Genomic DNA, 26,585 nt, shown 5'->3' on the forward strand with positions numbered 1-26,585 from the left:
CCCTTTCTGCAAAGCATCAAGAACATACAAACCACAGGGTTCAATACATGGCGTTATGTGCTCAACTGCTCGTACCTGGTCATCACCTTGTCTTTCCCACACGCGTTCATTGCCTCTACCAATTAATCCTCATGACTCGCTTTGATTGTACCCACCTCTACGCAATAATTATACGCCTAGTTGTACATATATTAACAAATATACTAGGACACATGAAGGGAGACTCTTGAGCCTGCAAAGATACTAGATCGGCTTGAGAAACATCCTGAAGGTAGAGAAGGCAACAGCCACCAAAGAACACACTGATGAGACTCCCTACAGATACAACCACAACTTTTGCATCTTCATTTGCAAGGTCATTAGATATCCCACCAAAAAGCAGCAAACTCGAGTGTCCATGGCCACAGAGGCTTCAGAAGATGCAAGACTCATCTGGTTTAAAGCTAAATATAGGTAAGCTGTAGCAACAACAAGAAACCCTTGCAGTGATCATTGTTCTTCTGACATTCTTCAACATTAGAGAAAGCGTCCAATGACATTAAGAAAGCCGCTCCTTAGCTGTGACGGACACAGCACATCCCAGCCAGCTATTCTGAAAATGCTCACTAAGAATGAAAGAAAAAGAGCAAAGTCCTTAAAAACCAGAAAGTAGAGCCACGTGAAGGTAAATCATGCAGAGGCTGCTAGAGCTCAGCAACCCAGATACCTCCCTGGTCGGGGAGGTCTCTATTCTACTAACGTATCCCGAGGTCGGGCTACAAACCTGGATCTTCCTTGGGACGCTTCCAAATCAATGGATTAAGTTTTAATTTGCTTGATATAAACAGGAAGGTGACATACTAGTCACTTAAAAAGCCAACTGATGCACATAAGAAGTGCCACCACTTGTTTGAAAAGCCCCTTGATGATTTAGATCAAGCCACTTGATACAGACATTCATCGTTCCAAGGACAACACGCGTTGCTTGTTCTCACATTGGAGGCTCCATCGGTACCTCTCAAGGTCACAGCTCCATTGTTACCCATGCCAGGGGGGAAATTCTCTTCATCTGCTGCGAAGTTAAGGGGCATTTGATATTAAGACATAGCAATAAGCTATTTTGAATCAATTATGGTTTCCACTGTGAAACATATTTACGTGGTTTCTGTAGGGATGAGAGGCTGGGAATGTAAGACTTTAACGAAGGTAACTGTATGTTTGAGTGCCTGCCAGAGACGTTGGTCTCAGCGTGCCAAGAAATACTCGAATACTCCACGCTGTTGCATCAGACCGACGCACATTGTACAGAAGAGCCCGACTTCCCAAAGTCCTCATGGGAACTTCTATTTGTACCAGTTTGGGGAATACAGTGAAGAATTCCAAGGCAGAACGGCAAGCTGAGGACTCAGTAAAGCACCCTGAATTTTTAAGCCGTTATTCCAGCTGGGGACTGATAGCCAGGCTTTATCAATTTGCAGAGGGTAAAGCATCCAAATCCTCATTTAGTTGTAACCCTATATCACGTAGGTCCCCATGAATTGCCAACAATATTATCGCGTTGGCTTAGATCCATCCAAACCACAGGTATGAAACGGCACAAAAGATCCCAGAGATCCCAGATGCCTTAGATCCCATCAGTTTTCTTGGGTATTTGCTTAAGAAACACATGACGGCAGGAATTAAGGCAATGCTTCCTTATGGAAATCAATATGTTTTGTGCAGATTACGCTATACGATCCCAGACATTTAATGATGTGAGTAGTAAAATAAAATACAAATGACTAGCAGAATAAGTAAGGTAATGGCACACTTTTTAAAAGTTGAATTCTTCCCATTTCAGGTTATAGGTAGTTATATCGTGGGAGAGGAGGAGAAAAAAAAAAATAAAGGCAAAAGAGGGGAATGTGATCCTGCACTAATCATGTAAAAGCCCACGTCTTATAAAACCATGAGACACAGGCTAATGGAGTGTTAGGGGACAACCCTTTCACATCTCAACACTGAAATACACCTTACGGGTTAGGTATCGTTAGAGCATAGAGATTTCACGCTTGTGTTCCCACTGCTCGGGGTAACGTTCAGTTCCACTGTATGATGGACAAATAGATTAAGGAGTTTTCATCTAAATAAAAGTTAGAAGAATTAGTTAGGAACCCAGCGACTGGTAAGCAGCTTGGGTATGGTACCAGCAGCACGGGGCTGAGGGGAAGACCAGGTTTACCCCTGCTGCACAACTCAACCCTTCCTCCGCCTTCCAGTTGGAAAGTCTCGGTGTACTTTCCTTTATCCACCAGCCATGGCTAAGGCTCGCTGAACATCTTCATAGATTCAATTTCTACCAAATCCTGCACCTCCCGCTCCCTCTCACGAGTCAACAGCAAACCCGAGACCCCCAGTCACTGCTGACACCAGGACACGGAAGTTCTCCCTCTGCCACAAGCAAGATTAACACTTGTTTTAAGAGTCTCTGTTCGTTAATTCACGTTATACGCTTCTTTTTCACGTGGCTTTTCACAGGTCCTCTAACAGGAGAATTAGTTTCTACTTCTGCTGTAGGGCACTTGGAACAATCCTATTGCTGTTTGGATTTCCAGACTCAGGGAAAAAAAAATTACTGCTCTATTGGTAGCTGCTTGTAATTCAGTTTAATCCCAAACCGGAGCAGCAGTTTAACCAGACTGAAGCATAGTCGATGACCAGGATATTAGATTATTTACTCCTTCGGTCATGCTCAAGAGTCAGCTAGCATCTTGAGATCAGAGCTGTGCTCCGAGCACGTCTGTTCCAGAGATAACACAATCTGCAAGTCTGAGCCCCGAGTTTCAGGGTTTCACACAAATTCCTCTGTCCCAGCCAAATCCACCTGCCTTCAAATCCTCAGCACCACAGGAAAACATCGGAGATCGCAGGTGGAAAAAGTCAAGTCCCTCCATGTTCTCCTTATTAAGGATACCTCCTATGGCAAGTCAAGCGCAGCAGAACCAGTGCCCAGACAGGGAAACACCAGCAAGAGGAATAAGGCAGCGAGTGCCCCGTTTCTGCGACCACCACCACAGCACAGAGAGCTTCGGAGCAGCGGAGCCTGCACGTTTCTTCCTGTGCCCGTTAGGTGCGAAGGACCAGGCAGACGTTCCCTGCTCCTCTGCTCCCAGAAACCCTCCCTCCCCTCTGAGGAGCTGCAGGCAAAGAGCTTTACAAAACTTACAACTTATAAGTTGCTCTATTCTATGACGAAAAAGCACTGCAAACTGTGACGATAATATTAGGCGCTAGAGTTTGAGCGCAACTCAGGGATACAGTGTACAAAAGCACTCAAATATGTATTAATCAGAGCTTTAAAGCAGTTGGCACAGGAACAGATGACACGCTCATACACTCAAAAAACCAAGGTCCAACTCCATCCTGGCCACAAGAAGCAAACACCTCTGAGCGAAAATGCTGAGCAGAGTTATGTCGTGACACGACGACGGTCTGCACATCCCCCTCGGCACCCCCTCCAGCAGACGCTGGCTGGTTACACGTGACCCACTGCCACCACTCATTCCCCTCGGCTCCTGCCAGCCCACGGGATGCAGAAAGGACCCGGCTTCACCCTCCCACGTGCCCATCCCTGGCCCCTCCGCTGGGGAAAGCAGGTGCCTCCGGTGCCCTCCCAAATCCGGAGCCAGGGTTCCCTCTCCAGCGGCCAGGCTGCACGGCATTGGCACTGCCTCCAGCTTCCCCAGCCACCAACATGAAGATGACACTGCCACTCCATTTCACAATAGCTTAAGTGGTCTTAAATTTTACCTTTTTTTTTTTTTTACTCCGCCAAGTTTCCCAGACTGAAGCACGAGGCTAACGAGCTCGCGTTGGGAATCGCAAGGTTTCGTTAGACAGAGCAACACCTCTGCCGACTGCCACAGACCCTCACGAGTTGTCATACGCACCGAAACGCCAGGGCTGGCAACACCCGAGAGCGACCCAAGCGCCCACACGGGTGTCAAGCTCCACACAGCCACATGCCAAACCCCTCTTTGGACTTTGGAAATAAAGACCAGTTTCCAGAGAAGCTATCTGCCGATTTCCTACCAGTTTTCAGCAGTCCTACGAGCACAGGCTTCCCAGAAATTTAGTGATAACCTCCAAAACCTATAAGAGGGAGCTTTAATTCCTTTTTTAAAGCCCACACAACAACTTGCTGTTATTATGCATACACAGGATAAGAGCCTTTACTGTTGGGTTAGCCAACTGGAGATCAGATACCACAGCAGATTTGCCTAAGGTCAGAGTGAAAGGATTGAGTAAAGATTTTTGGTTTTCCCATTACAAGAGAATTTGTCTAAATTCAGCCTCCATAATTGGCCTAAAGTCAGGCTGCTTTGGCTTGTAGATTTATGAAAAGAGGGAAATATCCTTCCCTTTAGCACTTCCCTTTAGGTTTTACTCAGCTTCACAGAACTCGAGTGCTGTACCTGAGTGTTTAGGACACAATTCTTAATGTGTAGTAACATTAGCAAGGTAGGAAGTGACTTCTCAAAACAAGCATCAGCAAACCCTTGCCGCCTCCACTCCAGACCCAGAAGCACCACGGCTGCACCGCACGTCAGGAAGGCGGAGGCACGGAAATATCAGCGTGAAAACCTAGGTTTAGACCTTCAATTTTCATGGGATGAAGCCAAGACCACTCTGATGGGTACACACAAAACTCTCAATATTACATATATAAACCAGATCGTATCAGCAAGTAAAAAGGACCCAACTGCTGTAAACCCGGGGTTTAAGGATGCACACAATAAGGGGGAAAAAGAAGTTCTTTCTTTTTCTGGGCAAGTCACACCTTGATGTCTCGATGCTGTCACATACAAGGACAGGTAACACCAGGAAATACACCCGCACGCTCCCAAGAGGAGGCCACACGTCTCTTCACTACGTACCAGGCATTGGAACGGTTTTAGAGGGAAAAAAAAAAAAAAAAAAAAAACAACACCCTGCACGCACACGGGATGAAGCCACATTTTCAGCCGTATTCCCCAACCTCCATTTTAAAGTTCCGGATTGGCCAAGAAACTACGTGCGGGGCTCCAGACTCACCCCGCACCGCCAGAACCGACACGGCCGCCGGCAAAGGCGGCTCGGCCCGGCCGGTGTGGGGGCTGGCAGGACCCACAGCTTGGCCTGGCCGGGCGGGGAGGGGGACAGAGGGATGGGGGGGGGCAGGGGACAGGCCGTACCTTGCTGGGCATCTTGGCCAGGCCCATCCTCGCCACCTGCGGTCCAAGCGGTCGGCACAGGGAAGGGCCTCGGGATCCTTCCAGCCTCCCCCGGCGCCTGGCAGCTCGGCAAGTTTCTTATTTATTTATTTGAGGAGATGGGAAAATAAATATCCGGGACCTGGGGAAAGAAAGAGCTGTCAGCAGAGGGGGCCGCGACCCCGGCTCCTCCGTAACGCCCCCCCCCCCCCCCGCCCCCGCCCATCCCGCCCCGGGCCGGCCGGAGGGACGGGGCCCGGCCTGCGGGCCGGGGGTGCGGGGGGCTGCCACCCCCGGATCCTTCTAGAAGCCCCCCGGGCCCAGCTTCGTTTCCCCGGGCTAAAATGGAGGCCCGGGGCGGGAGGAGGAGAAGGAGGAGGGGGGTGGGGGGGTCCCCGCTCCGCACGGAGCCGGCCCGGCCCCCCCGGGCAGCGCGGCGGGGCGGAGCTCTCCCCGGCGCCCCGGGCCCTGCGGCCGGGCCCCCCCGTCTCGCAGCCACCCCCGGCCCCCAACTCCCCGGGCGGCCGCGGGCGGAGGGGGGGGGAAGCCGCCACCGCCCCCCCCTCCAGCCCCGCCGCGGCCCGGCCCCCGCAGCCAAGTTGCGGGACGGCGGTGGAGGGTGGGGGGCGCAGGACTTGGCCTGGCGCCGCCCGCGGGTGGAGGGGGGGAGGCGGCGGGTCCCGCTCGGTGCCGGTGTCCCCCCCGCTGCGGCCCGGTGTCCCCCCGCCGCCCCCCCGGGCCGCCCCGCACCGGCAGCGCCTCGCCCCGCACCTACCTGCGCCGCTCAACCAGCCTTGAAGTGGGGACCTTCCGCCCTCCCCCGCCCCCATTGGCTGAGCGCGGGGCATGGGCCCTCCCCATTGGCCGCCGAGGCGTCAATCAGCGCGGGAGGGGCGGGGCGGGCGGTGATTGATGCCGTGCCGCGGCTCGCCCCCTGCCCGCCCCCCCCCCCGCGCCCCGCACCCCCCGCGTCCCCGGGACCCCCCGGCCGCCGCCACCCCCCGCACCCCGCCGGGCCGCCCCCCCGCTCCCCCCCGCAGGCCCGGCCCGGCCCGGCCCCGAGGCCCCGGGCGCTGGGCCGGCTCCCGGGGCAGCCGCGGGTCCGGCCGGGCCGCGGGACCGGCGGGCGGGGGGCGGCGGCGGCCTCGCCGCGGGTGGGGGGGTCGGGGATGCGGAGGGGGGGCCGGCGGGCGGCGGGGCAGCGCTGCCCCACGGGTGGCACCGGAGCGTGGCCCACGGGGGATGCGGGGTGTCCCGCGGGCCACAGGCCACTCGTGGCCCACGGGTGACATGGGGCTCACGTCCCACAGGTGCCGAGGCACGCCGGCCACGCAGCTGGCACCGGGCTCCTGGCCCACGGGTGACACCGGGCCCACGTCCCACAGATGACACCAGGCCCGTGTCCCACAGGTGACACCAGGCCCGTGTCCCATATGTGATGCTGGGCCTGCGTCCCACAGGTGACGTGGGCTCCTGTCCCACGAGTGACACCAGGCTTGTGTCCCATAGGTGACATGGGCTCCCATCCCATGGGTGACACCAGGTGTATGGTCCCACAGGTGACACAGGCTCTTGTCCGAGAGGTGACGCCAGGCCCACGTCCCACCGGTGACAAAGGCTCTTATCCCATGGGTAACACCAGGCCCATGTCCCATGGGTGACAAAGGCTCTTATTCCATAGGTGGCATGGGCTCCCACCCCGTGGGTGACTTCAGGTGTATGTCCTATGGGTGACAAAGGCTCTTGTTCCATAGGTAACATGGGCTGGCTGTCACCCATCAGGTATATGTCCCACAGGTGACACAGGCTCTTGTCCCAGAGGTGACACAGGCTCCCACCCCATGGGTGACATCAGGTGTGTGTCCCAAAGGTGACAAAAGGCTCTTATTCCATAGGTGACCCGGGCTGCCACCCCATGGGTGTCACCAGGTATGTGTCCTATAGGAGACACAAGCACCCACCCTATGGGTGACACCAGGGTCCTGTCCCACAGTTGACATGGGTCCCAGTCCCATGGGTGACCCCGGGGCTGCAGGAGGGCCAGCATCGCTGCCCCGTGTCCCCGTGCCCGGGCTGTCCCCGAGCCGTGTTGTGCTTCCCAGGCTCCAGCCGACCGACGCGACGCAGCAGCGGCTCCTCGGGCCCCCATGAGCCCCACGCTGCTGGCGCGGGGACAGCTTCAGCGTCACCTTCTTCTCCCAGAGAAGAAAATCCCTTCCACTGGCATCTCCTTCCACCTCCTCGCCCGGGACACACCACGGTGGGGCTCTTCGCCCAGGTACTGCTTCTGTTGGAGTTTTTCCTGCCTTTTAGCTTTTATCCCAGCGACGGGCTGGGTTTAATTCAAATAAGAGACACGACTCCCCGTCCCACAGCCCGAGGATAAGACAAGCTCCTTGACTTTTTGCTGATGGTCGTTCTGTGCGACAAGTCCCTGTTTCCCTCTGGGACAGCAGAGGGGACGTTTGGGATGCTCCAGATACGTCAACAGCAGCGTCAACATCCCGGGCGACATCCCGGTCCTCAGTGCCCCACCCCACCCCAGGAATCTCCAGGAGGTTTTGTGCCATCAGAAAGTGTCTCCAACGTCTGAGCGTCTCCAATATCTCCAACGTCGTGAGTTCTGCTGGAAGAAAGTCCCGTTTCTGGCTCCTTGGGCAAGCCGAGCTGTGACGGGTTTGAGCCGGGATTTCTTGCTCCTGCGCCTCCCCAAAATCCAGGTAGGTCCATCCACCGGCCGATGCCGATGGAGGGAGAGACACCACGACCCAGAGGCTTTACGCAGGATTAGCCAGACGTTGGTCATTCATCCGGCGTGGGGAGGCAGGAGACTTCCATCTCAGCCAGAGGATTACCACACGCCTGGTGTTGGATACAGGCAGGCTGTTTCCCTTCGTCCCATGTTTTCGGTTTTAAGGACCAACGCGAAGTTCTCCCCACCACTTCTGGTGCAGGGAGGGCGCAGGGGGGAACTTCTGGCCCTGCTCAACGTAGCGGCCAAACTCCTCTATAGTTGAACGAAAGCTGGGAGACGCCCTCCACAGCGCAGCCGCATTCACCGTCTCCCGAACACACACCGTCCTCTGCCTCTCCTTCCCCAGGGAAGGTGGGCTTTGTACTGTCCTTGAAACCCAGCTCTTTCTCCTGGTTTTCCCAGAAAATCCAGAACATGGCCGTGTTCTGCAGGCCATTGCCAGCGACGCAGCAGATTGCCTTAACGAAGGGTGTAAAAGCGGGTGCAGTTGATGCGCCGCTCACCCAGCGCGACGGGTCTGGGGGAGAAACACTCACCGGAAAGTGCCTTTTCTAAATCTGTTGCGACACCCGAGAAACCAAAAGAGGCAGAAAGCAGCAAAGGAATCCCCTTGGCTCCTTCAGCTCGCTTCCCAAATGTCCCGACAACAATTTCTGTCGTTCCGCACGTGAGTGGATACAAACTGCTGGATTTTGAAAAAGGAGGAGATTTTTAACCGGTAAAATGTCTGAATGTAAAGATTGTCAGAAAGGAACTCATCTTTCCTTTCTGGCTGTGGTTTTCTGGGGTATTTTTGATGGAATTTACCTTTAAAAGTGTTTTTTTTTCTGATCTGGATGGCATTTCTGAGACTTCCCTTATTGGTACTATTAGGATATTTAAAACCCATCCTTTAAGGCCGAATACAACAGCCTGGGCCAGGAGAGAAGGTTCCAGATGAGGATGGGTCAGAGCATCACACGAGAGCGGGGGTGGACCCCCAAACCCCCGATGGATGGACCAGGAACGCAGCCAGAGCCACGGACGAGACGTATGGGCACTGGCGGATGCAGAAGCCATCGGTGTCCGGGTTCGCGGGTGCCGCGATGCTGCAGCAGAGCAGAGGCTGGCCCTGCTGAGCATCACTCCCGCTGAAGTCCTGAGAAACCCAAAAGAGCCCCAGATTGGTCCGATCCTGGGTGAAGGGGTGAATCCTTGGCTCTGGAGAGGGGACGGTCACCCAGCCAGGTCCTGCACATGTCACCCCACCATGCCCGCTCCCCGTTTCTCATCAGTCTCAGGTCTCTGTTCCAGCTGCCACAGCAGCTCCTGGGTCTCCTCCACCCTCCTCCATCCCCTTTCCACCTCCCCGGGCTGTTCTGGGTCCAGCGTTCCCGGTCCATCCCTTTGCTCCGTGACTCCGCCTGGCTGGATGCGAGGACAGAGAGGCTGGAGAGGCGTTTGCTGTCTGGGGCCAGTGCCGTGACCCCGAGCGAGGGACCGGGTCCCCTCCTGTCCCTGCCTCCCCGCCGCCGCGGGACTTCAAAGCAAGGGACGTCTCCCGGGGTTTATCCGGCAGCTGGACCCAACTGAGAAATCGGGAGCTCCACAAATACTGAAAAGCTTGTATTTGAAAAGCAGACAGGCGAAAGCAGCAGAGGAAATCTTACTCTGCATTAATATAATTTTAATCCCCGCTCCTCTGAGGCTCAGGAATACCAGGCTTCCTGCCTTAGGAACCCCGTTCTTCCACTCCATTTTTTAAGAAATATGAACCAGTGCCTGGTCCCGGACCAGGTCTTGCTCAAATAAAGTCACTAAGTTCGTTAGAGGGACAGAAAATAGGGAGGTGACGCAGCAGCAAAGTTACCGATGAACGACAGAGCGGAGCGCGACGCACCAGCAAAGAAGCTGTAGGTATTTGTAAAGTCCAGGTGCTAAAAAAAATTCCCGAGCTGGCAATCCCGATACTAACAACTCGTATCGCTGCGGTTCAGACACGGAACGAAGTTATCGCAGCTCGCGAGTCAAATTTCACGAATGCTTTGCTTTTCCCTGGAGACACCTAAAGCTCAGCCCGCCGTTAACAAAGCGTCGTTTTGCCGCTAGGAAGCGTCCAGCCTCCGTCGTCACCCGCGTTTGAGCGACAGGGACGCCGCCGCTGCCGAGACACAGGAAGAATAACTGGGCTCTCGCCGCCGCGCGTAGAGCAGGGCGGGAAGTCACGGCGGAGCAGGGAATGTAACTACGGGACTGCGTTTGTACTGCGCAGTCATAGAATCCAGGATTAAAGGAAACACGGGGGAAGAAAAAGGGGAGGCAACTGGCTGTAGGAAAGGGTTAAGTCCAGCGTCACTTTTACAGGCAAACTTGGCTCTCACAACAATTACTGGATTAGGCCAATATAGCGGGCAAAAATGAGCGCTAAAAGCTTTAATCCAAGACGACGGAGGGCGTACGCAGCAAGAGGAATTCCTACACAGCCATCACCCTCCTGGTGAGCTTTTCCTCCAGGGCTGAAGGGAAGTCTTTCCTCAGCCCTGCGGAGGGACCTGGGAGTCCTGGGGGACAACAAGTTGCCCACGGGCCAGCAATGTGCCCTGGTGCCCAAGAAAGCCAATGGCATCCTGGGGGGCATCGAGAAGAGCGTGGCCAGCAGGTGGAGGGGGGTTCATCCTCCCCCTCTGCTCTGCCCTGGGGAGGCCACGGCTGGAGCTCTGGGGCCAGTGCTGGGCTCCCCGGGTCAAGAAGGACAGGGAACTGCTGGAGAGGGGACAGCGGAGGCTGTGGAGATGCTGAGGGGATGGAGCATCTCTGTGCTGGGGAAAGGCTGAGAGCCCCGGGGCTGTTCCGCCTGGAGAAGAGCAGGCTGAGAGGGGAGCTCAGCAACGCTCAGCAAGAGCTAACGGGCAGGGGGCAAGAGGATGGGGCCAGGCTCTTCTCAGTGGGGCCCGGGGACAGGACAAGGGGTAACGGGCACAAACTTGCCCCTGGGAAGTTCCATCTCAACAGGAGGAGGAACTTCTTTGCTGTGAGGGTGGCAGAGCCCTGGCACAGGCTGCCCAGAGAGGTGGGGGAGTCTCCGTCTCTGGAGACATTCCAACCCCGCCTGGCCGCGTTCCTGTGCCACCTGCTCTGGGTGACCCTGCTCTGGCCGGGGGTTGGAGGGGGTGATCTCCAGAGGGCCCTTCCAGCCCCGGCCAGGCTGGGATTCTGGGATTCTGGGAAGGTACAGCCAAGTCCGCAATCTTTTCTCTGCTGAGCCAACAGCAGTTGCAGCCACAAACGATGTTACGACCTGCCGTAGAAGGCAGAATAAAAAATACAATCCACTCCGTACCTGGGAGCGAGCTGCATCTCTCAGCGAGCTGCAGGACGAAGCCAGTGATGAACAGAGACCTCCCCGCGCGCCCCGAACATCAGGTGTAACAACACCCCACACCTCACCCCAAATGCCAGCCCGGGAAGATGACGCTTGCAGCCCGTTTTGCTGGAAGCCCGCGGCAGATTCACGGGCGACACCAGGATCAGCAGCGACCGCGGGACGGAAACCGGCCCCCACCTACCCCGAGGTGTGTCCTGAACCCCCCCTCCAGCTCCCCCACACTCCCCCACCGCCTGACGGATGAATCCCAACACCGACCCAAAGGAGCTGGGGATAAGCCTTGCTTTTAAAAGTAGTTTATTTGGATTTTCCACATCCTTTAATGAATCGCAAATATATTAACAGAAAAGACTTTTTTTCCCCCCCCCAAGACTGTACAATTTTCGAAATAAAAAGTCAGGAAAAGCAAAAAAAAAAAAAAAAAAAAGAAAAAAAAGGAAAAAGACAAATTACATTGTTTCAATGCAAATAGTACACACCACACCCACACTTTGCATTTTTCCATAGTTTTGTTGTAAGAAAATGACAGTTCCCTAATTCTTTTCAGTGAACTCACTTGCTCTAACCCGGCCGCCAGAGTGCCTTCATGCTCGCCCGCCTTCTCCCCGCCCCTCTTCAAAGGGAGCAACAACTTATCGATTAAATACTCGTTTTGTGTATCTATGTAGAAGGTAAAATAGCAGCGTGGTCAAAATGTTGAGATTCTTGGGAAAAAAGAAAAAAAAAAATGACTTTAAGCTCTGATGTACGTATAAAGCGAGTATTAAATCCCCCAGGTGGCATGAGCATCCTTTCAACATCCCGGCTGAATGAAGAGCTTCTTCCAGGATGCTGAAAGTTTTAGTACAGTCGTTCACGTTTTTTAGAGAACCAAAGGGGAAAAGCCACCCAATTTCCTAGAGCTCTGGTCCCTAGTTAAACAAGTGGCATTTTCCTATGGAAAAAGAATCGCGAGGAGCACCTGCGTACTCCTGCTTTTTGCTTGGAAAATACATTGGGAAGCAAAGGGAGGCTAATTAAGGTGTTAATCGGTGGCGTTTGCCTCCAGACCTTACGCTGAGGTGCTGCGTGGAGTCTCCTCCTGGCGAGGGCTGTGCTCGCGGAGGCTGCGGGAGGGGACCACGGACGCGGGTCGCTCCGGAGCAGGATGCGCGGGCTCCGCCGCGGATGCACATCGGCTCTCGGGACACCTCAGCCCCGTCTCCTCCTCGGGGCGGGGAGGGGGGTGTGTGTGTGTGTGTGCGCTCCTCAGGAAAAGGGAATCACCCCAAAATCTCCATGGCCACAAAAAGCCGTGCAAGACGGGGTCCGCTCCAGCCAGCGTAAAGACGTCACGATTTTCAGTCAAATCATCAACCTTCCAGACACAAACTGGTCAGAAGCGCGTGGCAGAGGCACAAAGCTCCTTTAATATCATTCCTCAGATTTTAGAAATTCTTTTTCACGCCATTAGGGGAATTTAAGCCTATTTTCCACTGCTTATCCTCCTACTTCAAAAAAAAAAAAAAAAAAAGGTGAGAATTATATTTTTGCTCAGCACTTGAGGATTATTTTTTCAAATGATAAAGGTGTCCGTGTGGCTGATGACCAGAGAGAAGCTGTGACGGGAGACGTGCCCAGTGTTAAGACAAGGACAGAAATTAAAAACCTGAAGTTCTAAAGGTAACTAAAAGAGCCCTAAAAACCAATACGTTAAAAAAAAAAAAAAAACCCCAACCAAAACAACCCACAAACATTAAGACCGATCACGACAAATATGTTTCTATGAAATTTATATCATTCCCAATTTATTACGCATAAATTGCTCTTTAAAACTGCTTATACCGTACATTCTCTTTATCATCCCCGCGTAAAGGGCACCAATCGTTGCAGAATGCGACAGAAAAAGATGATTTTGGACTCATGAACGTGGCGGAGCTTTCTTCTCACAGAAGCAGCCTCTGTAGAAGAGGAAAGTGTTCCCGGGGTGAGACTCTTAAAGAACAGCTTAAAAAATAAAAAGGAGAAAGACGGATAATTGCACGTTTTTGCATCCTGCTTGGACCACACTTTACAAAAGAGTTTTAAAAATGATACTAATCTTAGGTGATTATTTGATGCGTTTGACTAAGGTTCTGATTGTGTTAAGGCTTCCACGGTCTTCCCGGTCTATCGGCTTAGAAACAGTCACTCCGGATTAAAGGTCTGATGTTTTCACATTACAGCGGTACCTACGTTTCTCTTGTGATTTTTGCCCTTTATTAATTTTTATTCTCAAAAGGGGAAGAACAAGTCAAGGGGTACGTGTGAAATGAAGGAAGGTGGTGCTGACTCGTTGCTCTGAAGTACAAAGTAAACACTGACCTTTCGGAAACTAGGTGAATAAATTAATTCGGGGTTAGAACACGAAAGCATTGGTTCTGCCATGTGATTTCCACTCCTGCAAGTTTGCGCTCTGAAGTAGGGACGGGGGGTATTTTACGTAGTCGGACGCACTCCCAGTCCTGAGCACGTGCATCGGGTTTGTTCACTGGAGACATTGCGGCTTTAAGGTCATTTACATTCCCTGGCATTTAAGTTACACTACAATACGCAAAAGTCTTTAACAGCCTGCGCTTGTCAACACTGTCCTTGAAGAACTTGGAAACGAAGTTCAGCACTCTGCTTACCAAGAAAGAACCAAACTAAGACACATTTCTGGAAAAAGAACAAGACACTGCTTCATTAGTACTATCCCCACATCTACTGGCTTCGTTACAGCAAACCACAAGTCTTTCTTCCATGATATTTTTTTTTTTTTCCAGCAAAGGGGAGTTCCAAAAATAGCATTTCCTCCTCAGTCGCTTTCATAAACGTAAAAGAGCCAACTCGGCAGAGTCAGCAGCAGCTGAACATTGCACTGCCATTAACTCTGGGTACAGCTGCAGTCTGAGTGGTGCACTCATGGTGTCAGTGGAGAACAACGACAATGCTGGCTCAGTGACGTGAAGACCCAGGATGCGAAGGAAGGGGAGAACACAACAGTACCAGTCTCACGCTCAAGCCCAGATATACTGGCTTTCGGAGGTTAAAATTCATCGCTTTCAACGGCGTGGAGCTGCGTGTCATCTGCATCCGTCATGCTGCTCTCTTGGGACTCGTCTGTGCCAACTTGAAAGAAAAAGAAACACGGAGCGGTCAAACACTTCTGCTGCTCCCACTACAAAGATTCCCCCACGATCACCTCCAGGTTTGGGCTTCCCCTCAAAATGCTTTAAAGCCACACGGCTCTTCCCTTTTTCCTTCTAATACACTGACCCCTGCCAGCTTAATGAAGTCTAATAAATGCATTTAGAAAGGAATTAACATGTAGCACACGTTAACAAAACACGCTGCCTTAGCCATCTTCTGTTAAAAATCTGCAATCCCAAACACCTGGTTACGTAGGGATGGGTCCGGAGGGTTCCGAAACTGCCTTAGGAGCAATTTAACCTTCCCCCTCCTTCAAAACACACCAGCCACACGAAACGCCCGCATTAGTTACCCGCTGCATTGCGACCCCTCAATTTACAATCAAATAATACTCAATTAGTAGCGTTAGGCAGCCCCGACTTGCTCCCTGCTTCCGTGACAAGGAATACCGCACAACACCGGTGGGAAGGGAACTGCTGCGAGTAAAGGCAGCGAGACCTTGCTGATGCTGAGGGATTTCTCTGCTCGCTCAGCTCGGATGCCGGTTAACCCGGAGCTTCCGGGAAAACACGGATTCCTACTGGTATTTGAGTAAGGAGAGCGCAGCACGCAGGATAAACGCGTGCATACTGAGAGGCGACCCTTAAATATTGAACTTCTCTACTTGTCAGAATTAGAACGAAGGTAAATATCTAATGATGGTCATTCTTCACACACAGGAACGTGACTCGAGTCTGCTTTCCATAGTACAATTTAGCATATTAAGTGTAAATTCCCAAATATCCAAGCTGCTTGACGTGGAGAAACACTGGAGCCTTTTAGTGCTTTAATGCAATAAACGATTCGTTGATTCTGTACAGTGGCCACAGCCAGGCCCAAGCTAGCCCCAGTAACGCACAAAATGACTTCCACCAGCCAATATATTAAAGCCAGTTCCCCCAGCGCTACCGGAGTTTCCTCGAGCTTGTCTCGCACGTCCCAAGAGTTATTCAGGCGAGACCGTGAAACTCTTCACAATTTATCTGCACCGCCAGGGAAAGGGAATTGCTTAAACAAAGTAAGAGTGTTAGGCTGGGTGTTGTTTTCTTTTGGGGGTTGGATTTTTGGTTGGTTTTGGGTGTTGCATGAGGGTTTTCTGATGGTTTTTTCTTTTTTTTTTTTTGGGGGGTGTGGGTTGTGGGCTTTGGAGTTGTGTTTTTTGGTTGTTTTGGGGAGGTTGTTTGGTGTAGGTGTCGCTGAGCAGTTCCAGTACTCTGTCTCCATCTTCTGGTCAGAAACACGCTCAGCCCCCAGCGAGCCAGGGTTCTAAATTCACCCAACCGCAACAACGGGGAGAGGAAAAAAAAAAACCAACCCAAAACCTCTTGCTCGTTGAGGAAGTGCAGTGCAGGAGAAGTTTCCAATATTAAAAAGCACACTGTGCACAGGCTCAATGAAAACCAACATGATATACAGTAGGAAAACGTGACAACTTTTTCAGCTCAAGATTCAGAATTACAGAACATAGCATACATCTACTGATAAGAATCAAAACCAAAAAAATCTGTCTTCTTTGGAGGAAAAGAATTAAATTGCTTGTTAGTATTTATTTTCTATCGCCGTTTCAGCCTGCACCAAGGAGGTCAGCATTTATGACGATGCTTGCTTTAGAGCTGCCCATGCTTCATGGCATTTTAGCTCGTAATAAAAAGTTGAGAGAGAAGAGAAACCCAGGCCATTCCTTCTTGGGAGTTATTCTCAAGTATTGTAACAGAATGGTTTATTTTCTCTTGATTCAAATGAAACTGCTTCCATGACTTTTGATCAAAAGCTACTGTCATGTTTAGCAGCCCAAATATTTTTGCCCAATATCCAGTTTGTTTAACTTTTGACAAAGCTTCTACAGACAACTGCCATCACCATTCAGTTACCTTCAAATGATTCCGTGCTTCCATGAGGGAAGATGTACGGCTCTGGGAACATCTTGCTCTCCTAAGATACTATTAGCCAACCACAATTTGTATGAATTTACAATCATCATTATCTCTGTCCCACTCCATCTACAGATTCTAAAGAAATGTCGCAATCCTTTATTCCACGCTTACTGTAGGAAGCATGAATGAATTCTTCCGAACGAAGAGCCTCTGGAGTTCTCACGTGCCGAGCAGCCGAGGGGTGTGCTTCACTTGTGAAACCTGGGATTCTTCCTACCACCTAAGTGGAAATACTTTCTTGAAAGACAAAAGGTTGGAAATACAAACCTGATTCATAGGGGTAACATTCACTGATTTGCTCTTCTTGGGTTATTGGTTCCTCATCATCTGGTAGGTAACGTTTATCGATGGCCTCTTTAATCTGGTTATTGGCTCCTTTGGGATCTAAGTCCATTGCCCATGAGAAATTCATTAGGGCCAAATGCGTTTGACCCAGTTTTTTATAAACCTAAAATAAAAAGCGTAAAATGCTACATTTACATGAAGTTGCTACTTGAAGGTTTGGACAACAAACATGCCAAGCCACAGTTAACTGATATTTTGTGAAAAGCCAGAGGGTAGATATGGAAGATTTATTATACGAGTCCCAAGGGAAACAGCAAATATGTGTAGAAAGAGTGAGCAAGTGTTTCTAGTTAAGTCTCCAAAAAATTAAACTAGCAGCTGACAGATTAAAAAAAACAAAACGAGGCGGCGGATCTTCAGATATAAATTTAAGCTTTGGAACTTGGCAGCAGGGTGGTGTAAGAGCTATTAGCGTACATGTTTTGTTTTGTCTTACCCCCTTCGCCACCCTTTCAGTTTCCTGAGTCATTGTTACCCCAGATCTACTCGTGGCTCAGGAAAAGCCCAAAGTCTCAGACTCTCAGTGTCAGAGGCCCAGAGAATTGCTTGGGGTAGTATCGCCACGTGCACACAATGATACTCTTATACTCTTCCCTACAGCTCTCCTATTGAGGACTAGCAAAGGCAGGACACACGGTCAGACAGATTTTTGATCTAGCTCAGCGTGGCCGTTCTTACATCCTCAAGTGGCATTTTTCATTGGCAGGTAGAGAAAATAACGGGCCATTAAGTGACGCCCAGCTTGTCCTGCTAAACTGAACGGCAACATTTCCAAGACAACACTGCCCTGCAGAATCCAGCCCGTATTTCACTTCCCTCGTCACCACAACTTGCACTGAAGCTCTCCTTATCATTAGGGACAGATGAGCAAGTAATTTATCTGTGTTAAGCATTTAAACAGTGAAAGTACTTAAGTTTGGCAGGACATGGCAACTCTAACGTCAACGTAGAGGTCCAGCTACAAATACCAGTCAGTAAGTTTCAGCACAAATCCTTTTACCTCTCTCCAGCTTAAAGAAATAAAGAAATCTGGCTGATGAAGAGCTCTCCAGGACTGCGCTAGAGGTAAAGTTTGTGTTGTGGCTTCCTATTGAACAGACACCCCACGGAAGAAAAGTGCAGAACTTACTTAAAACATATTAGCAGAGAAGATGGTGGGAAGGGAGATTTCTATTACTAGATTACTTTTCCCTGGCATTGAACACAAAGAAGACTGGAATGTAAACGCAGCTGACAAACTAGTAATACCTTTTCCTGTGCTACCCTACTCTTATTAGTCTCCTTCTCTCAAACCGATAACCTTCAACTCTTTCGGGGAGGCCGTCAGCTGAAAAGAACACCGAGGCTACTGATGGAGACTTAGGAGTTTTCTACACTTACCCCTTGTTCAGCATTTCCGATACAACAAATTAGAAGGCGATTCAACGTTTTAATAGCTACACACGCAACTACCCAACACTGCTGACTGAGGGACGGACTATCCCTCAAAATTTTAAGGCTTTCCATTGATCACATCATTGCTATCGTACTGAACCAAATCTTGATTCTGTGAAAGACATGTCTGCGTGCATAACCACTGTATGTCTTTTCAGTGGAGTATCTTTATCAGGACCGATTAGTTATTTTAATTAATTATCTTTCAAGGTGACAGTGGTGAAATCAAAGCAGGCAAAGAATAACACTAGCTCGGGTTATTTTTTCTTGGTATGTTTTAAAGACAGCTCAAGGCTGCTCCGGTAATAACTGTCTTTTGCATTTAAAAGCTGATACATAATAAAACTGTGAGCAGTGAGCCTTATTTAAAGCTCTGGGAATTTTTAGAATACTGCTCTGCATGGAAGCAGCTTGGTGACAGGCATCAAATTTTCTCATTAGGCACACATTTCTGCAACAAGGGAAACCAAAGGACTCATGAGCACCGTTAGGTTTTACCTACCTTTCCTATTAAAAAGTAAACAAGAGACTCTTTGGGAACAATCTGTTTCAGTTCTTCAAGTTCTTGTAAAGCAGACTGAAGAGGAAGAGAAAAAAAAAAAAAAAGAGCTTATTAAGTACAAGCCAGCGGTCTGCAACCAGTTATGACATCACTAAACTGTGAGTTAGCACCAATGTGAAATAAAAAAAAATAAATTTGGCATTTACATACAGTATATTCCACCAAGAACAACAGTGCAATCTCACGAGAAACATCTAAAATTCTTTTTACATTAGCTTCCCCATTAAAGATTGTAGCATATTACCACCACGTTATTACACAAATTGAGCAAGTTTATTGGGCTTTGGTCTCCTACAACGCATTAACTGACATTAAATGCCCCCATCACCCCCAAAAAAGCGTAACAGGGTAGAAGACAAGCGGCTGACAGTGTATTTACGGTGGGCACTTCCTACAGATTACCGAGCTTCCGAAAAAAGAACATGGATGTGTTTTGTGCTGGATGTACTGCTCTCAAGCAGTTCTGGTTTTAGATATCTATCTGTGGACTTTTAAAAACGATGACCAGATTTATATGAGGCATTCAAAGTCCAAAATATTTAGTGAAAGTTCTACTTTACTAACAACTAATTGTTGACACAATTAATTTATTCTGCTGTGACAGTAACCTGGCATTATTAATAAGTTCCACCTAATTACTCCGCAGTTCAAAGTAAACATTGGTTTTAGTTATAAAGAGTTCCATTCAACCCCCTAAAACCTATCGACGTGAACACAATCTCAAGTTAGGGCTTGCCACATAAATGGAAGCGTAAGCCTGCATTTATTTACTGAACGCTAGCCATATTTATCACACTATCAAAATTCTCTTAGTACTGGTGCTAAAAACCAAAATGTTTCATTAAGTTTTACGTAGTTTATGTGAAGAGCGTTAACTTTAGTGTTACTTTATCAAGTCCGATAAAGGAAAGAGTCTAAATGTTTTATTTCCTAAAACATTACTTCACCATGGTCAACAAGTTCCTTCACTAGCAATAAGACAGTGGACTATTAGATTTATTTTTTTTCCCCTCTTGTGTTTATCCTCTGCTTTTAAAGTTTAAAACCAATCTACAAATGGGCACTTCAGTAAGTCCTTAATCTTAATGCATTTTATATTGAATTGGTTCAGTTACGAGTTTTAAAAGAAAACGTTCTAAGTAAAGTTTTCCCTTTCCGTGTGCACACGCATTTCTGAAGCGAGGTTTCAAAAGCCAGACCGCGGCTTGTCTTCTGTGGCCAAAAAAACCCAGGCCAGAGGACAAGAGTCACTCGAAAGCCAGAAGATCTTAACTCATTCCAAACAGGATACAGGTCAGCAGGAGACGAGACCAAAATTGCTTTGCTTCTTACTGCGTGGCAAGGTTTTGGTAGCAGGGGGGCTACAGGGGTGGCTTCTGTGAGAAGGTGTCAGAAGCTTCCGCGATGTCCAACAGAGCCAAAGCCAGCTGGCTCCAAGATGGACTCACCGCTGGCCAAAGCCAAGCCCATCACCAATGGTGGTAGCACCTCTGGGATAACAGGGTTAAGGGGGGAAAAAAAAAAAAATATGCGTGACAGCAACCAGGAAAGAGGAGTGAAGGAACAACTCTGCAGACACCAAGGTCAGTGCAGGAGGAAGAGGAGCTGCTCCAGGCACTGCAGTAGAAATTCCCCTGCAGCCTGTGAAGACCATGGTGAGGCAGGCTGTCCCCTGCTGCCCGCAGACGTCCAGGGTGGAGCAGATGTCCCCCTGCCGCCCGCAGAGGGCCCCACGCCAGAGCAAGTAAGTGCCTGAAGGAGGCTGTGACCCTGTGGAGAGCCCGTGCTGGAGCAGGCTCCTGGCAGGACCTGTGGCCCCATGGAGAGAGGAGCCCACGCTGGAGCAGATCTGCTGGCAGGAGTTGTGACCCCGTGGGGGCCCCACGCTGGAGCAGTCTGTTCCTGAAGGACTGCACCCCATGAAAGGGACCCACGCTGGAGCAGTTCTTCAGGAACTTGCCTTCAGCCCATGGGAAGGGCTCATACTGGAGCAGTTTGTGGAGAACTGTCTCCCCATGGGAGGGACCCCATGCTGGAGCTGGGAAAGAGTGCGAGGATGCTGCTCCTTCCTCCTCAGGGGGAGGACGGATGGGCAGAGACAACAGTGATGGACAGACCACAACTCCCATTCCTTGTCCCCCTGTGCCACTCGGTGGGAGGAGGTCACGAAATCAGGAGTCAAGTTGAGCCCGGGAAGAAGGGAGGAGTAAGGGGAAGGCGTTTAAAAGATTTGGTTTTATTTTCTCATCACCCTACTCTGATTGGATTGGCAATAAATCAAACTAATCCCCAAGTCGAATCTGTTTTGCCCGTGACAGTAACTGGTGAGGGATCTCTCCCTGTCCTTCTCTTGACCCATGAGCCTTTCATTCTATTTTCTCTCCCCTGTCCAGCTGAGGAGGGGGAGCGACAGAGCAGCTTTGGTGGGCACCTGATGTCCAGCCAGGGTCAGCCCACCGGAATAACACAGCTTTTGAAATAGCTGGTTCTTACTGCTGTAATTACTATGGTTTACCGACCTTTTTTTAGTAATTTAGTATAAACTCACGATAATACAATCAAGTGTCAGTGACAGCTGCAATGATTTCCCCTTCTTTCCTTTCTTTTTCCAGGGTCAGACTAAAATAATAATAATTTAAAAAGCATCACCTCTTGGCCCCAGATTTTAACACCATCAAAAAATTTAACATATTTCCCTTGGTGAAGGTGGCACTTATCAAAGCTAACGCTTCACGTTAGCCTCTACAAGACAGGCCAATGTCCCAGGCTCTTCCTGCAAGCCCTGATGCTTCCCGGCATTAATCTGTAAACATTTGGCTTCCAGTGCATCCCCACTCCTAGCTACAGCTATTTGAAGATAACTTAAGGTTGTCTACAGGTACCAAATCTTACCTTGTATTTTTCATTCGCAAATAATACAGAAGCTCTATGGAATTTGCATAGCGGGTTCTTGGGGTCAATGTTAATAGCTTTGTTCAAAGTATCCAAAGCCTTTTCGGATTTTTTCAGTGCATGCTGGACCTATTACAGAAAGAGAGAACAATTTTTAAAGGGGAAAAAAGTAACAGCTCATTTGCCAGACAAGGCCAAATCCATTTGACTACATTTACTTACAATCTGTTCCTTTAAAAAAAAAAAATAAATATTTGTCTAATTCTAGACCAAGTCTTAACAAGCTTCCTTACAAGAAGAAAACTTCACCTCACCTCGTCTCCACCTCAAAACTCCCTCCCCACCCGATGGATTACGGAAAGTATTTAACATTTGGCCAGGGGGAAACTCAACGCCTTTCTCCGTATATAAGTGAGAAGCAGCCACTATCCCTGTAATATTTGACACAGCTTTGTTACCACATCCAAGGCAAGTGAAGGCCAGCAGGTAACGATCCATCACCCTTACACAGCCTTAAGTCACCATCACAAATATCTGAGAACTGCTACCCAACTTCGTAAAGGAGCATCCGCTAGCGAGGCTGCTGTTTTCCAAGGACTGCAGATGAATAAGTGACCAACTCTTCAAACAGCCCTGTAAATTTAATTGACTGGACGGTGGCTGAAGCAGCTGCCTGCTGCTTAAGCTTCGTTTGGTGTAAAGTGTCTTAAGTAGGAAGTTGTCACATCTACAAGTGACTGGAATGAGGATAATGTGGAAATACAGCCAGGACAAAAATACTGCACTATGAAAGGAGAGACGGGTGCTCTCGCATTTTATAGACCTGGAAATGCTCATCCAAGTGGATACGACAGCAGTTAAAAAAACACACTTAATTTCTTACCTATTAAGTATAAAAAAACCCCTATAAATACTCTGTTCACATTAATATCTGCACACAGTCTTGATTTTCCTATCACTACTATTTTGGCTGAGTAACAAACATCACCTGACAGTATAATTTCATTACTGGCTAAAAGTAACTTGGAGAGAGAGGAGGGTTTCTTTTCTGAGACATTAATCCTGTGGTTATTCATTCGTGTGGCACTTAAGACCCTTCAATAGGTACTCTGAATTTGTTAGGCTTTTTCCCTAAAAACATTCACAATGACTTTTCTACTGCAAAAAAAAAAAAAAAAGTACAGAAGCAGATAAAAACACAAGGACCAAGTGCAATCTACTTACTACTCCAATGTGACACAGTAAGACTGAGCTCTGCGGATTGATATCAAGTGCTTTCTGGAAATGCATTTCTGCTAGACTGAATTTTTCCTGTTTGTAATAAATCATTCCCAACCCATACCTGCAAGCAGAGAAACAATCCCGTTAAATAAGACTGTATCGTAATCAAACTAGTCTTTGGCAGTGAGTATGACCTGGCAGAAACAGTCTACAGACTTGCCAACCCCATCCAGAGTGGGAAACTATTTCCTGTGGGGCAAAAAGCTATGTCTAAAGTTAGCTTGGGGTTTTTTTTTGCTGAATTGGGTAGTTTGAAGAATTGGTATCTGATACAGGGGAAGACTGGCTAAACAGCCGCAAAGTAAAAAGCATACAAAAGTTTCTCAAGACTAAGTGACTTTTAGATCTAACTTTGACTGCTTTATCCATTTTTTTCTTTTTCCACAGAAAAAGCTGTAAGAAACTGACTATGAGGGCAGATCCCTCATTCCTCCCACTGCAATTAAAGAACAATCGACCAGACGCACGAGGAGTGCTGCACACAAGAACGAAACAGCTGGGGTTATACAGCCAAGAAGATCTGTGGAAACCAAAAAAACCCTCCAATTTCTTGCCCTCCTTGTGGAACTAAGTGTTTAATAAATATCGGAGGCCCACATCGTCTACAGAAATAATTTTGCTCTCTGAGAAGAGAAGGGCGGTAGGGAAACGACAGCAGCGACAGCATCCAAAAGCTACTTCTCCAAAAGGAGTTCTGTATCACATGCAATGAAGAGGAGGATGAAGCAAAACTCACCATGCATTATAGTGTCTAGGGTTGACTCTGATTGCATTTCTAAAACAAGCTAATGCTTTGTCTAGTTCTTCCGTTAGCACAAATTCGTGCCCCAAGAGGGTGTAGGCATAAGCATAGTTGGGATCAACTTGAATGGCTCGCTGGAAGAACTTGATTGCAATGTCATGCTCTCGTTGCAAGCTGAAACAGTTCCCTGCAGCACACCAAGCCTGGCAAAAAACAGCGTCTCAAGATCAGCACACTTTTTACAACCCAGAGTGACTAAGTTTGAGCTGAACAGATTTTTTTCCACACTGATTTACATGATTATATGTAAATTCCCTCCTAGATTAAAAAATAAGAATATTAATAAAACAGTTAAGTCTCATTCCTGAGAGGCAGACAGGCCTAAATACACCTTACAGATACACAAGCTGAAATACAGAAATCAAAAATTTAAGGACACCCGAGACGTTTGTGCCAATTAGATACTTTGATGACTAACAACTGTTGAAAAGGCTAGAAATAAAACATCTTAGATATTTAAGAATAATGAAGGGGGAGACGGCACATTCAATTTCACTCTTCAGCTGCCTCCAACTGACAAATCTGGAAATTTGCAGAACAACAATTTTAGCAGCAGCCTCCTCTTTCCCTCCTGCTCAGCACCGAGGTTGTAGAGCATCACAGCCCAGGGTTCCTTGCTTTCCCATATTTTTTAGCATCACCGCTAAATTGCATAACAGTTCTCTGCTCCTTGTATTAGAATTTGCATTTTCTTCTCTCCAGGATATCTTAATACAACTAGCAACTCCTTCGTTGGTTTATTTTCCTCACTATTAGCCAAGCGAACAAGACAACGTGAACAGGATTCTCTCCTCCAAAAATAAAAAAAATAATCCCAATATAATCTAGAGTTTCCTCAACTATTAAGAAAACATTTATAAACACATACATCTATTACTTTTACTGTGGCACCTGTTAAAAGACGCCTGGCCTTTTGCGTATCATAACTTTATGTTACCATACACTCTGCAGTTTAATGGACTTTGGCATAAAAAAGTGCAACATTAGGTCTGAAAATAAGTTCCAGAGCAAATATGTTTTACAGTGCCATTGAATTAACTACAGCAATTAAAAGGTGGTACAGGAAACAGATATTCCTTATCTTTGCACACTGGCAGCAGCAGGAGCGACTGACTAACCCATGATCTTCCTGGATGAATGGTGCCAATGCAAATTTAAATAACCATTAACAGATAAAAGGTTTCAACCTGTTCCATGTAAGCTGATATTCTAATTCCAAGAAGCCATTTCAGGCATCATCAGTTCAACAGACAATCCTGCCACCTCCCTCTCCAGTTTTGCCACGCACTTCACACAGGAGAATACACTTGAAAGAGATTAAAGCCGAGAGCTTTGTTCCGAATAATTGGTTTTGCCCCATACAGTTCCCCTCTTCTCATTCACGTCCACAGCATTTTTACCTCCGGTGAGTTTTTATCCATGTCCGTCAAATCCTTTGAGAGAACTGAGAGCGCAACATCTTTCTGCAGGTGCCACAGCGTAGTCGAATAGATCTCCATGCCTTCTACTCTGTAGTTCTCAATCCTCCTTACTTCGGAAAATATTCTCTCAGCCTAGGAACAGAAGTTAAACTTAAAAACAAAATACCACCCACCAAAGCAGAGCACGTAAGTCAAGGTTAGAAGCCTCCTGTGTCCAGACTGAGCACCCTCTTTGTTTTCGGTGTACTACGCAGAGCTACTAGCCCTGTAACTTCCCCTTCAAGCGAAGGAAGCGACTGTACCCCAATAGTTGCGTCCCCAGAAACGCGGCCAGTCCTCCCTACTGATGACTCATTACATTACTGTTTCTATCACGGCACAAAAGCGAGGCAAAAAAAGTTATCCGCAAAAATCAGGAAGTTGTAGCCTACATTTATGGGCGAGTTGTGATTATCAGCCATTCTTCCAGATGGCAGGTATCGCGCTCACAGCGAGTGCGACACCCTCCAGACACTGTGCATAATAATTACAAGGCAAAAGGCAACATGACAGTCACTGCAGTGACCACAGCTGACACGGGCATGCATAAGCATGCGACAACACACACATGTGTTTTACTTTCATTTGAAATAGCCACCCTTCTTATCAACTGTCAGCTAATGAAGTCTTTCTGACATAGATATCTATTCCATAAAGTGCCAGGTTACAACACTCAAAGCAGCAACAAGGGAAGAAGCCTGGCTTTAGGAAACCACTAGAGTCTGTAGCCTCAGTTTTCAAAATAAACTATTAAGCAGCACAACGTGCTCCATCTCTAATCAGATTCTGCGCACAGTTTCAAAACCGCTTCTGAAGCCTACTCTGTTTGTCTCCTGCACACGACCTGTTGAAGTGTGCTTAAAAAAACTTCTGAGGAAGCGGGCACACCAGCTCTCAGGACATCAGCGACAAGGAGAGTTAAACTCTGGATCACCCTTAGCCGCTCGCTTCTGCAGCGGTTTGACATCACCTCAGCCGTGCCAACGCCGTCATTTCTGAGGCTGCAAAGGAAACTAGGTCACCCTAAAAAGGGCGAGAGGAGTTTTTGGTTTTAGAACTCAAATTGTTTCAGGGAATCTAATTTACAACGTTGCAGTATGAACAATTACATCAGCACAGCTGTGGGTGAAGACGGGGAAAAGCAAGGAGGAGACCCCAACGGTTGGATGCAAGAGGAAATAACATTAAAAGAAATCTAAAGTGTAACTCAGCTTCTTCAGGAAAGTTCAACGACTACTGATGCAGATTTAGGTCCAAATCAATTTCAGATATAACTTTCGTGTTTATACAGTCATCTCAACTGTAAACTCCCCGTTGCTTTTACAGGACATCCGCAGGTTTTGGGCAAAGCTGTGCA

At 48.6% G+C, this 26,585-nt stretch overlaps 2 protein-coding genes across 7 annotated transcripts in view; both read right to left on the reverse strand.

Annotated features, from left to right (window-relative positions):
- KANSL1 (KAT8 regulatory NSL complex subunit 1) overlaps positions 1-6,016 on the reverse strand; it is a 104,513-nt gene extending 98,497 nt beyond the window's left edge. Inside the window, exons 1-2 of one of the 2 annotated variants that reach the window (XM_063354334.1) lie at positions 5,986-6,016; positions 5,193-5,352 (exon numbers count right to left, since the gene is read on the reverse strand). The gene's annotated coding sequence lies outside the window, so the exon portion shown is untranslated. The other variant, XM_063354332.1, reaches the window with a different exon arrangement.
- A 7,946-nt stretch (positions 6,017-13,962) lies between these two features.
- The window catches only part of CDC27 (cell division cycle 27), a 33,791-nt gene continuing 21,168 nt past the window's right edge, over positions 13,963-26,585 (reverse strand). For 3 of the 5 annotated variants that reach the window (XM_063354485.1, XM_063354484.1, XM_063354486.1), the window contains 7 exons: positions 25,169-25,321; positions 23,703-23,911; positions 22,910-23,027; positions 21,686-21,814; positions 18,734-18,808; positions 16,720-16,900; positions 13,963-14,458 (listed from right to left, as the gene is read on the reverse strand). In XM_063354485.1, the coding sequence (XP_063210555.1) occupies positions 14,376-14,458; positions 16,720-16,900; positions 18,734-18,808; positions 21,686-21,814; positions 22,910-23,027; positions 23,703-23,911; positions 25,169-25,321 (948 nt within the window). In that variant the 3' untranslated portion in view covers positions 13,963-14,375. Of the gene's footprint in view, positions 14,459-16,719; positions 16,901-18,733; positions 18,809-21,685; positions 21,815-22,909; positions 23,028-23,702; positions 23,912-25,168; positions 25,322-26,585 lie in introns of those variants that run through there. The other 2 variants (XM_063354488.1, XM_063354487.1) reach the window with 1 other exon arrangement.

This window comes from Chroicocephalus ridibundus, chromosome 17 (assembly GCF_963924245.1).
Source record: "Chroicocephalus ridibundus chromosome 17, bChrRid1.1, whole genome shotgun sequence".
NCBI lineage: Eukaryota > Metazoa > Chordata > Aves > Charadriiformes > Laridae > Chroicocephalus > Chroicocephalus ridibundus.